The 12,737-nt window shown below is 42.4% G+C and overlaps 1 protein-coding gene across 1 annotated transcript; it reads right to left on the bottom strand.

The window, feature by feature from the left end:
• Positions 1–404: 404 nt before the first annotated feature.
• Positions 405–7,371, bottom strand: Zscan12 (zinc finger and SCAN domain containing 12). Its single transcript, XM_029547697.1, has 3 exons — positions 6,203–7,371; positions 3,459–3,600; positions 405–1,660 (listed from the first exon to the last, which is right to left on the bottom strand). The coding sequence occupies exons 1-3, from the start codon at positions 6,605–6,607 to the stop codon at positions 699–701; spliced, it is 1,509 nt and encodes a 502-aa protein (XP_029403557.1). The 5' UTR covers positions 6,608–7,371; the 3' UTR covers positions 405–698.
• Positions 7,372–12,737: the final 5,366 nt, after the last annotated feature.

Genomic DNA, 12,737 nt, shown 5'->3' with positions numbered 1-12,737 from the left:
TTTAGAGACAAATGAAAAGAATGCTGTTAATGTACTCCAAGCATTGGCTAGCATTCCTAGACCATTCTCCTACTCTGTACTCAAGCTATTTCCATCTAATGCCCATCAGCTAAGCACTTAAAACAACTCTCTAGTAGGCTGGCTTCCAAACTACCTGCACTCTTGCTTCTGCTCATCTGTTTCACCAAATGTGTTCTCCCTTTTCTCTTCCAGATCTACCTGCCAAACCCTTATTTTCAATAAAAATAATTTCAGAAATCTTTCCTGAGTGGGTGTACAAGGAGTCTGTCCTTCAAAGTTTATGGTATTATTTTCTACTACTTTAATTCTAAAACATGTTGAGCGTCAATTCCACTGCCCTTCTCTTTAACTTTGGTAGACTTCCACATCTCTGGCTAAGTTTTAAATGTTCTAAGAAATCTGGAGTTAAGACTTCCTTCACAGCCACACACAAAGGACAGTATACAGAGGGAGCTCATCAAATATTTATGGACTCATAGCAGCAAAGGCTGAAATGTCATCACAAAGCATTACAAATACAATATTCTTCATCAGCCGACACTGTGAGATGGCTTCCCCGTAGTCATCACACGGAGTACTTGCTCTTTTGTGACTAGTCTGATGATGAGTAAGAGTTGAGTTCTGTGTGAACAACTCCACATTCATCACATTTGTAGGCCCTTCCCAGTGTGGGTTCTCTAATGTTCTGTGAGTTCTGACATCTGAAGAAAGGCCTTCCCGCCCTCAGCACATTTATACTGTCTCTCTCCAGTATGAATTTGCTCGTGTTCTATAAGACTTATTTTTTGAACAAATGCTTTTCCACATACACTGCACTTGTAGGGCTTCTCCCTAGTGTGGTTCCTCTGCTGCTGAGTAGGACCACTTTGAGTCAAGGATTTCTCCTTGTGATGGGTTTCCTGATGGGTAGCAAGAGATGAGTTATAAACAAAAGCTTTCCCACAATCATTGCATTCGTAGGGTTTGGCCCCAGTGTGAACTCCTTGATGCTGAGCAAGTGTGGAACGGCGATTAAAACTTTTATTACACTGAAGACACTGATAAGGTCTGTTTCTCCTGTGGCTCTTGAGATGGTGAAAGAGGCCTGCTTTCTGGCAAAAGGCTTTGCCACATTCGTTACAGTGGTAGTGCTTTTCTCCTGAGTGAAGTCTCTGATGTTGGTTAAGCGCTGACCACTGGCCAAAAGCCCTACCACATTCATTACATTTATACGGTTTCTCTCCAGTGTGGACCACCTTGTGTCGAATAAGAACAGTCCTCCATCGGAAAGTTTTCCCACATTCTTCACATTTGTAGGGCCTGTCTCCCGTGTGGACTCTCTTGTGCTCTATGAGGCGAGAGTGCTGAGTAAAACTCTTTCCACACTCATCACATCCATGCACTTTTCTCCCTGGACAGATGCTCTGGTGTTTAGCATGCTCTGAGTTCTCAGCAGAATTTATACCATTTTCATTATGCAGAGGCTGGCTGGCTTCACGGGAAACACCATTAGACTCTTCTCCAGGGTCTCGAGTTTCTTCACACTCAAGTGCATCCTTTGCTAATCTGCTAGAGGGATTCTGTTCTGCTTCCATTCCTTCCCAAAGGCCTTGCTTTAGAGTTACATTCCTGGGCTCATTTCCAGTCTCAACACCTGAAACTACAAAACACAGCCTACATGTTACCTACTCTCCAGGGAGTAAACGGAAGCTTATGATATCAGTAACATAAAAGTATTCAAATGAAAGTTACATAAGATCTCAGAGTTTCTACTACAAACTACAAAACTACATTAGGATACAAGATGAAACAAATATATAATGCACCCCCAAAATGAGTAAAGAGATAATAAAGCAAGAGAAAACTGGGCAGAGGGAAACTATATGATTTCCAAGAAAGAAGACACGCAGTGCTTATCACAAGGGAGATACTACTCCGTTATCAGGCAAAAGTGAGCTAAATAGCTCATATAATTTTTAAATTCTTTTATTATTTTGAGTGTGCACATGCCATGCCACATGGTTGGAAATCAGAGGATAACTTTTAGAAGTTTATTTTCTCCTACTGTGCATTCTGGAGATAAATTCAGGTTGTCAGCTTCACATAGCATGTGCTTTAACATGCTGAGCCATCTTCCAGCATAAGGTATAATTTTTCACTCACTGTAGTTACCTAATTGGTTTGGTATTACATTGTATTCACAAAATGGGTATCTCAAATTGCTGGTGTGAATTTATCCAAATTGTTAATGGAAAGCAATTTTACAATAACTACTACTATTATTCAGCACATAACTTCTGGCAAGTACAGATAGGAATTTATGCTATGTTATTTATTGCAACACTATTTGTTATAAGAAAACACCAAAGACAAATGTCATCAGCAGCAGCTGGCTAACCTGCTTTGTGTTTTGTCTATACTTTTTTAAAAAGATTTATTTATTTATATATATGAGCACACTGCCACTCTCTTCAGACATACCAGAAGAGGGCATCAGATCCCATTACAGATGGTTGTAAAATACCATATGGTTGCTGCAAACTGAATTCAGGATCTCTGGAAGGGCAGTCAGTGCTCTTAACCACGGAGTCATCTCTCTAGCCCCTTGTCTATACTTTTTGATGCTAAGCAGCTGTTAAGAATTAGAAGGGACAAAAGTCTACCATCTTAGTGTGAAGGAAACGAAAATGTTTACTTAAAAAAAAAACTCTAGAAGGACACATAAAAAATTTAAAAAGTGACAATTTACTTCAGAGTTGGGGGGGGGGGAATAGATGAATTAAATGGCACAGAAATTCTTCACTGAATAATTTTTATAAATCCTTCTTTTAAACCATACAACAGTTTACCTATTAAAAAATTAAAAACCAGAGTTAGAAGAAGGCATAGAATGAAGAAGGCAGTGAGTCCCCATCTGGTCGCCACCTTTCCATTACAGCCATGTTCACTGTACTGTCCTTCAGTCAGGTAAATACTTCTTTTTTTCTCAGACTACTAGGGAGCTGCAGACACCACGTAACAAAAACTTATTTACTGAAAGAACTAAAAGAACTATTTCTGTCCAAGTGGAAGACAAAAATACTGTTTATTAGATCAAAGTCTACAAATAGCAGAGAGGTCAGAATAAGGGATTATAACTATCAGAAGAATGCAATTACGTAAACCTAAACAAAATAAAGCCAGAATTTAGAAAACTACCAATTTTATAAAAAGAAAAGGGGGCTGTGGATGCACCTTAAAGAGATACAGTGCTTTTCTAGCATGTGTGAGGCTCTGGGTTTAAAGAAAGAAAGGGGATGGGTGGGGTGGGGTGGATAACTAAAGGGTGACAAACCACAACACATGCATGTCGGCCAGTGAGCATCAGATTTCTGGACAGGCCTCCCAGTTTTAATGAGAAACAGCAGGAAACACCATCAAGCCCTGGGGTCCTATCAACCTGTTTCTGCTTTCTTTACCTGGCTCCTCCTGGGCTTCACGCTCTGCAAGTTCACACCCAGGCTTGGCTTTGACAAACTGAAGGGACACACTGGGTGTCTGCTCTGCTGCTAAAGGCTTCACCTCCTGCAGCGTTTCCTGTTCTTCAGTTTGGACTGAGGCCTGGGGGGAATGAGAGAAGCACTCTAAAGGCAGCAAACCAAAGTACAGTGTTCACAGAGTCTCCTGCCTGCTCAAGCCCAAATGACTTTTTTCACAGCAATCAGCCTGTCTCGATCTCACTCATTTTTCAAGGCCATTTGAAAATGTCACCCTATCCAGGGAACCTTCTTTTCCCTGATGCTGCTAAATTTTGTTGATTTCCTGTTATTTTTACATCTTTGCCTAGTGCTCAAACAATGGAGATGGGAAAGAGGTGAAAGGAGAGATGGAAAGAAAGCAGAGAGGAAGAAAAGGGAATTCTGGAGGAAGGAGCTGAAGTTAGTTAGTTAGGAGCTCAGTAGTTAAGAACATTTGCTGCTCTTCTAGGATATAGGGTTTCCAGCATCCACACTGGGTGATTTACAGCTGAGTGCATCTCTAGTTAATAGGTATAGCTTCCTAAAATGATTTCCATTAATTCAACTTTTGACCTACAGGCCTCTTCACCACCATGTAGAATTTACCCAATATAACAACCAGAGTGATTATTTTAAAATTTACTGTATATTTCTCTTCTGCTCAAAGCCAAACACTAACTTTCCATTTGCCAAAATCTAACATCTCTAAAATGGTCTCTAAGTTTATATAATTTCTTTAATTCTTTCATCTTCTCTACAAATTCACCTCTACCCTGGACACAATGGCAACACTTAAGGGCGGTGCTGTGATCTGTCTGTTGAATGGTGTGACCCTCACGTACTTTTCTACCCCTTTCTCTATGCTTCTGATATCAACATCTGACACCTTATACATTTGTAGAATCTTTTTTCCTCTATCTCTTCTCAGTAGACTAGAATCTACAGAGTAACTTATATATGATGTTCACTGGTGCATTAAAAAAAACAAAAACAAAAAACCCTGCAGAATGGCCACCTCAGCCGTTAACTCTGTCAAGAATGACATTATCAGTTCTCTTACATGTAACTGTAAATCCACGGCCCTGTTTTAAACTTTTGGGCTCCTTTTCTCTCTCCCTTTTATTTTATACCTGGATGCCAGTTTGCACTTCTTTTATTTCACAGGTTCATTCTCTTTATACTGAGATGTCCTAAGTTTAGCTCTTCTCACATGCACTTGGTAAATTCATTTATTGGTGTCTGAAGCTGGCTTGTATGCTGTAAGATGTGTAGAATCATCCCTGTGCTCTTCAGTTATAACAACCAAAATTTTTCTAATAAATTGCCAACTGTCCTCTTTGGCTCAGAATTACCATTGGTTGAAAACCAGCCTTGTCACAGTTAAGACAAAGATAAAAAGACAAAGATAAAAGATTCTTTCTTCTGCCTCTTTTATATAATTTTTTTATAGCTTATTTAGACTATAGAGAAAAGATTTAGAGCTTTTGTACTAGAAGAAAATTCAAACTGAGGGGTTTATGGTCAATGTCATAAACTGTATCTTAACTTTCTTACTCAAAAGTTCACTTTTCCAACACAAATGGGCTTTCTATCCCTCAAGCATGTGTTCGCCATACTGACCCTCCCATCTAACTCTACATTCTGCTCCCGTATCTCACTCATTCAGGATCGTCACCTCCACCTCCATCTTTTAAATGTTTAATGCAGAAATCAGGGCAGTGGATATATGTTGTATGACTTTTCCTGGGGAGATGTAAGCAAGCTTCTTTTCACTCCAAAGAGGGCACTGACCAACCAAATAAAGATCCCACCTAAGTCTAGCTTGGCCAACCAAGAGTTCCTTGAGCTTGCTTATAGCACAGGCGAGAGGTTTCTTAAGACACCAGGGTAGCAAGTCCCACCACCCTACCACTGGTGAAGAATTCATCAAATTCACACCACTGAAGTCTTGCTGTCCACCAACAGATCTGGAGAAAGAGGGATTAACAGCTGGTATCCTCTACCAATGTTCCTACTTGGGAATATTAACAGCCCCATAACCGTGTACATAGCTATCACTGCACTATGAATTAAACACAGGACCTTGCACATACTAAGCAAGTCCTCTAGCACCAAATCATATCCCCAAGTCTTGTTATTTTTTGGACAGGGTCTTGCAAGATAGCCCATATTATTCTCAAACTCCCAAACTGCTTCCCTCACCTGAGTGCTAGTTAACAGGCATGTTGCTCCTACTCAGCTCAAAAACCTATTTCTTAATTACTTGTTTATATTACATAATAGCCTTGACAAGAGGCTGTTTTTCACCCTATTACCACCATCTCTCTAATACCTTCTCCTTCTAGTATCTTCTCTCGTAGTATATGCCTTGTGTGTCTGAACTAAGCATCAGATAGAACTTTGTAGCTTAGCATGAAAATAAACCACCCTCTGACAAAAAGGCATTAATTAAGCTAAGACCAGACAGGAGTGGAGATACATACCTGTAATCTCAACACTAAGGATGTGAGACAGGAAGATTACAAGCCCAAGGCTAGGATGTACAACATACAAGTTCAACTCCAAATTCCCATGACACTGAAGTCCCCTTTGGATCCAACTAAATATCAATATGCTTTGTAAAATCGTGCTATATATACTTCACTTTGGCCTATAAATTCAGTCAAGCTTAGGAAACAGAACCCTTTTCTTTTTTTTTTCCTTACCCGGTATCCTAGTTCATCAAGCTCTCTCTCTAGATCCTCCAACACAGTCACCACCTCCTCCACACTCTCTGGATTCTGCTCCTGCACCCAGGCCTGCAGCTCCCCTGGCAGGATGGTCAGGAACTGCTCCAGTACCAGCAGCTCCAGGATCTGCTCCTTGCTGTTCAAGTCCGGCCGCAGCCACTGCCGGCAAAGTTCCCGGAGTCGGCTCAAAGCCTCCCGGGGTCCAGATGTTTCCTGGTAGCAAAACTGTCTGAAGTATTTTCGGAAGACGTCTCTGTTATAAGTGTTCTTTTGTAGGTTCCTATCTTGTCTGGTGGTATACTTACACTCTTCCTCCATTTTTACTTCCAAAAGTCCATTCTGGTTCTTACAGATCTTGGTATCACTAGTAGATGCTGCCATCGTAGTTATGTAAAAGATTTATCTGTCTTTCAAGTAATAACTCCTTGGTAAATTTTCTTACCCAGTAGACCTAAGGGATAAGCCATCATTACTAACACAAACTAGAATAAGCAAATACCGCCTATTCTAAGATTTAAGTGGGAGAGTTGAAAAACTGCCCTCTGGTTAATTTACTGTATTGACTATATTGTACGTGGACTTTCACAAAAATAGACAAAAGTGAAAACGATGATGTCAAATTGTTTCAGGACTTCAGGGAGTAAAGCTTGGGAAGAAACTTACCTCCACTTAGTCCTAAAGTAAACCACAACTGAAACTGAAACAAAACAAACAAAAAAATTTTTGGAATGAGCAGATAAGAGTTGGAGAAGGGCAAGCGCTGCCTGGTGTGTGAGAAGTTCAATTAACAGTACCACCAAAAATAACGGAAAGAGTACAAGAGTAGGGTACTCCTGCCTTGCTGCTTTTGAATTTTTTCTGCGTACCTGACACAAATCATATATACACACTACGGTCTCCAAAACTCGGCTTTAGCCGGGACTTAATCATTCATAAAGGTTAGGAGTTGGAGAGGTTACTCTGCTTTTCTCCTGCCCCTCCAGTTCTGTGATTCTAACAAGTTCTGCAGCGTGCCTAGGTCCGGACCAGCTCCGCGCCCCAGGCGGACCCATAGGCGGCCGCAGCGCAGCCCGGGTGGCCTTTCCCCCGGTTCCAAGCATCTTTCTAAGGCCCGGCGTGTAGGGAGCAGGGAGCACCCTCCCCCCGCTCGCTCACCGCGTCGCTCCTGCGCAGGGAAGGGACTCCTGCCCTCCCAGGAACCGGAAGTCATCGCGGACTCCCACAAAGGCCGGAAGCGGTGGAGCCGGGTTTGCTCCCAGAGCCACTCTAGGGAGCCACGGAGTTCGACTCAGTGGTTTGTCCTTGCGCCCGCGAAAGAAGTTGGGGTTTTCTGTCTGAGCATAGTGAGCCAATCGGGAGGTAGAGCATTCCGGTGTCCGGTTTCGTGTTTATGTTTCAGTATCTCTGAGATTAGTGATGTCTCAAAGAGACATTCTCCCGGATCCTTTCCAACTCAGCTATGCTTCCCCAGCGTGGACCGTCTCCTCAAACCCAACCTGTGGAGTTTTGACGACCTTTTCAATAATTCTCAAGTGTCTTTATTTTATGCTGATAATATGATCATAAGTTTGGAAAGCCAGAACGGTCAATGAGAAAAATTTATTAAAAGGATAGTTTAGTAAGTTAACAGGATATTATGAACACTAAAATCAGCTTTCATAAGTATGAGTGTAAATGAAAAGACCACAGCTACAAAAGCAACAAGGAAAATACTCAAAGCTCAAGAGATGTGCCACATTTACTTGGGGCTAACTTTAAAACACTCTTTAAAAGCCAAATATGAACATAAATAGGAAGCAATAAGCTTTCTTGGGTAGAAAACCTCAAAGCAGTCAGTACTAAATAAATATGTTTGCAACTATGGTATCCCAATAAACAACCATTTCTCTAGAATTTAAAACAATTTTTTTTTTTATTTAAAAGGAGAGTACCAGAACATTCTGTGTTCTAGAAGTGAAAACAAGCAAAAATCTCACCCTGTTCTTAGCTAATGTACATATCGAGGATAACCAAAAACCAAGCACAAGCTCTCAAAGACAGTGATAATTTATTATCGAGCAAAATATATGTGGACTGTGGCTTAGGACATAGATAACCAAGACAAAAGAAAGTAGTAAATCAAGACAACTTTAAAAAAATAATTGGTGGAACTGTAAGTTAGGTGGTGTCTTAGGGTTTCTATTCCTGCACAAACATCATAACCAAGAAACAAGTTGGGGAGGAAAGGGTTTATTCAGCTTATACTTCCACATTGCTGTTCATCACTAAAGGAAGTCTGGACTGGAACTCAAGCAGGTCAGGAAGCAGGAGCTGATGCAGAGGCCATGAAGGGATGTTTCTTACTGGCTTGCTTCCCCTGGCTTGCCTTTCTTATAGAACACAAGACTACCATCCCAGGGATGGTACCACCTACAAGGGGCCCTCCCTGCTTGATCACTAATTGAGAAAATGCCTTACAGTTGGGTCTCACGGAGGCATTTTCTCAACTGAAACTCCTTTCTCTGTGATAACTCCAGCCTGTGTCAAGTTGACACACAAAGCCAGCCAGTACAGGTGGGTTATAGCTATCTGAAAAATTCTTAGCCTTTTGATTGGTGGAACCAAGTGATCTGTTAGTACATTTCAAAGGGATTTACCAAAAAAGCAGGACATTAAGGCAGACACATGGGTGGGCAATGAATAGTTATAGAGAGCTAAACGTAACAAAAGACAATTTGTATCTGGACCTGCAACTTTAAAACTCTCCACAACTGCCTAAGTTCTAATCATTCAATCAAGTCTTGCAGATCTAACACAAATGTGGCTGCTTATTTCCCCTTAGGAAAATCAGTTCACACAAGGTATTAGCAGGCCTAGAAGGTATTAGGAATGGACCTCCCTTCCCCCTCATAATCAAGAACTGAAACAACAAGACTCTGGTTACTGGTCAAAAGAATAATATCTAAGTCACATTTCTGCAGCTATGAGTATAACACTGTTAATAAATGACTGTAAGCTTTCTGGTAAAGAAGAAAGATACAACTTTGTCCCTTCATAAGATTTGATTCAAATGGATCTGTCATTTACCTGAATGGGAAAACATGCCTCAGAGAAAGGGGTGTCAGTTCTAGAGACTTTATAAATAGCTTTCCTACTGTGTAGGCTAACACAGTGGTCTCTTTAGCATTGCCCACTCTCACCTCTTATGACTGTGTTATCCTCTATGATAGGCTTAGATTTTTCAAAACCTATTTTAATAAGTGTTCCTAAACCCTTTACCCTCCCTTCTAGCTCCAGAGGCAGTGGAGAGGAAAGGTTAATAGGTAAAATAGAATGTGGACCTGTGGGAACTAAAAGGGGACATAGGGGAAAGACGGGGAGGGAGGATAGTCCACGCCTGGCCTCCTATGCTCTGGGCAGGCAGACGCAGGAGGGCTGCCAGATGCTTTCCACTCGGCCCTGGGTGGGCATCTGACCCTACTCGACAGGGGGTGGACAAGGGGCAGCCCCTGGGACCCTGGGGTAACACCCTGTAGCCCCGGGGTTATGGGAGAGAGATCTTAGGGAGAGAGGTTCCCACGCAGGCTAGAGTATGCTCAGCGAGCCTTGATGAACAGTCTATGGTTTTAGAGCTTTATTGTAGAAAGGCAGGGAGAAAGGAGAGAAGGCCATGGCCAAGAGGAGAGAAAGGGGGAAAAGGAGAGAGAGAGAAGAAAGGCTAGAGAGTAAGAGGGAGAGAGAGAAAGAGAGGAGAGAGGAGAGGAGAGTAAGTGGAGTAAGAGCAAGAGAGCAAGAGAATGAGGAGGGGCCAAATAGCCCCTCTTATGGTATGCTGTTTCTAGGTAACTGGGGAGTTGTTTAACCTGAAGGTCAGAAGCTTGGGACATTGCCTACATGACTACTAACCATGCTTCTCTTGTGGGGGTGGAGGGGGCCATAACTTTGGCAGGAGCTAGGGTTCCAGGAGACATGAGAGAACTCCTTCCATCCCATGTAGGTGAATTATCACCACCAGGTCCTGGGGTTCAACATCTCAGCTCAACTGGAGACCGGACTGTCTGTGCATAGCCCAATGCCCAACATAGACCTGTTTAAAAATAGTTCTTTGGGGGAAATTGCAATCTTCAATGTCAGGATATCAGCAGTTCATGTGTCAGCAGTGGTAGCTTGATCCATGCACAAACGCCATTCACCAATCAACTATGACAGTTCAATCCATTAAAAAAAAACAAAAAACAGGAGACTCTGCCAATCATTGGAGTCTTCAAAGAAGCAAGAACCACTGGAATATCACAAGAAGTTCTTTGGTGCATTTCTCTCAGTGAAGTCAGCAAAGAAGGCAAGGCAACAGTGTTGCCAGAGAAGTTCAGCATCAACAAAACCCAATGAAGATGAGCAGAGTGGCAAGGTGAACCAATGCAGCCCCATCCACTGTCTGTTGGGTTATATTTGTATCCTTTCCAAATATAATATCACATGCCCCCTATCCAGGCATCTTCCAGAAAAACACCACATGTCTGTTCACCCTCCCACCTGTCTGCTTCAACAAAAACATCATCTCATAAAACAATTTCCAGAAAAACATCACAAGATACAACGGAGTCTCCAAAGATACCAGAAATTTCCACATCACTCTATTCTACAGTAAACTTGTCTGCCTGCTACACTATTGCAGTTGTCTCATTTGAACTATTTCAATGGAAATCCAAGGATGGTGAGCCCAAAAGGTCCCAGAGTGAGATCCTCGTGATAACATAAAATTCCTCTATGTTTGGTAGGTCATTGGAACATATTCCAACGGTTTATTATCTCTGTATTCATTGTATCTATTACCACTTTCTGCTTTAATCTTTGGGACAGATTCTACTACAGTCTGTGGATTGGTAATGTTTCTCCACAGTGTAGTCTTTGGCACTGGATTAGGCCTTACCACCGGCTGAAGGTCCTTCCACATGCTGCCTGCCTGTGTGTGTGCTCTCTGGTGCTCAATGAGAATGCAATTCTAAGTGAAGCCTTTTCCACATTCAGCACAGATTTAGGATCTTTTCACTGATGAACTTAACTACTGCTTCTCCAATCTGCCCTCATGGTCACAACTGTCTCCACATCCAGGGGCCTGAGTAGCATCACCATTCTGAATTCCAGATGCTTCTACAAGAGATTTCATTTCTTTAGAAATCTCCTTCTTTGAGGTTTAATCTTCACTCCAAGTCCCATTCTCAACACTGAAATAACAAGTGAGGAAAACCAGCGTTATTTTTCTCAAAAGGAAGGGATCAGTGTTTCTGGGAGAAGATACTCTCTATGACATCTGCTTGTTTAACTGCCTGCCGCTCCCTGAAAACTTCCTGAGTGCAAGCATGCCTGCCTTGTTCATGGTTGCCTCCTCAGTACTGAATGTTATGCCTGGTATCTATTAGTCACTAAGTAAATATGTAAATTAGCATTCAGGGAATAAGACAAGCTCCTGGTGAAATGTTAATCCGCACCAGTCTCCTGAGCATGCCATTCTTCTACCCTGCTGCTGGTTTTTCATGGTTTGGAACTGGCCACAGGAAGATTTATGGGGCATTCTTGGAGTTGGTGTCTCCTTTATAGACTCTTCCTGTTCCCGACTGCGCTTAAGACCTGATGAAAAGGATAATTAGGAATCCAATACTGGAAAGAAGATTGCAAGGAGACCTTCTCACGGCCACTGTGAAGCAAAGGGAACACAGACTTGGTAAAGAAAAACCAAAGGCAAGGCTGGAGAGAGCACTCTGATTTAGAGCACTCGCTGCTCTTGCAGAGGACCTGGGTTTTATCTCCAGCATCTGCACGATGGCTTGTGACAATTTTGACTCCAGTTCCAGGGAATTCAGTGCCCTCTCCTGACCTCCACAGGCACCAGGCCCACATGTGGTGCACACATATACATGCAGTGAAAACATTCATTTACATAAAACTAAATACATTTTTAAAACAAACAAACAAACAAACAAACAAACAAAGGCAGATAGAGTAAGAGTCTATAACAGATCCAGGCAGGCAGAGACACCCTGCTTTCTTGTGCTGTCAGTTGTGACATATGCCTGGCATAAGCAACCTAAAGGAATACTTGCTTAGCTCAGTTTCAGAGGATTCAGTCCATGGCTGGAGGCTTCAAGTGCTTACCTCAAGCACAGGAATACTTTGAGTACATGGGTGAAAAGTTTCGTCATAGTTGAAAGGAAGCAGAGAGCTTGACAGCCAGGGTCAAGAGTCACCAAATAAAACCCAGTACCTCGGAGGTCCCTGCCACCTATAGTTCCCAGAACCTCTCCAAATAGCCGCCAGCGTGGGATTAAGTCCATGAGCTTTTCGGAGGGGGCGCTGCGCATCCAAACCATAGCAGACGCAAACTCCTTCCTCCACGTCCCAAACTCCTTCGTCCACGTCCCAAACTCCTTCGTCCACGTCCCAAACTCCTTCCTCCACGTCCCAAACTCCTTCCTCCACGTCCCAAACTCCTTCCTCCACGTCCCAAACTCCTTCCTCCACGTCCCAAACTCCT

This window comes from Mus pahari, chromosome 16 (genome assembly GCF_900095145.1).
Source record: "Mus pahari chromosome 16, PAHARI_EIJ_v1.1, whole genome shotgun sequence".
In the NCBI taxonomy this organism is placed as follows: Eukaryota; Metazoa; Chordata; class Mammalia; order Rodentia; family Muridae; genus Mus; species Mus pahari.
Note: the sequence above shows the minus strand (reverse complement) of the source record. Positions and strands in the feature narration are given on the sequence as shown.

Coding starts and splice junctions, on each gene's coding strand:
- Zscan12 (XM_029547697.1), bottom strand. CDS start 6,607: ATGGCAGCATCTACTAGTGATACCAAGATCTGTAAGAACCAGAATGGA. Junction 3,601..6,202: donor TTGATGAACTAGGATACCGG/GTAAGGAAAAAA, acceptor CATTCCCCCCAG/GCCTCAGTCCAAACTGAAGA. Junction 1,661..3,458: donor TGAAGCCCAGGAGGAGCCAG/GTAAAGAAAGCA, acceptor TGTGTTTTGTAG/TTTCAGGTGTTGAGACTGGA.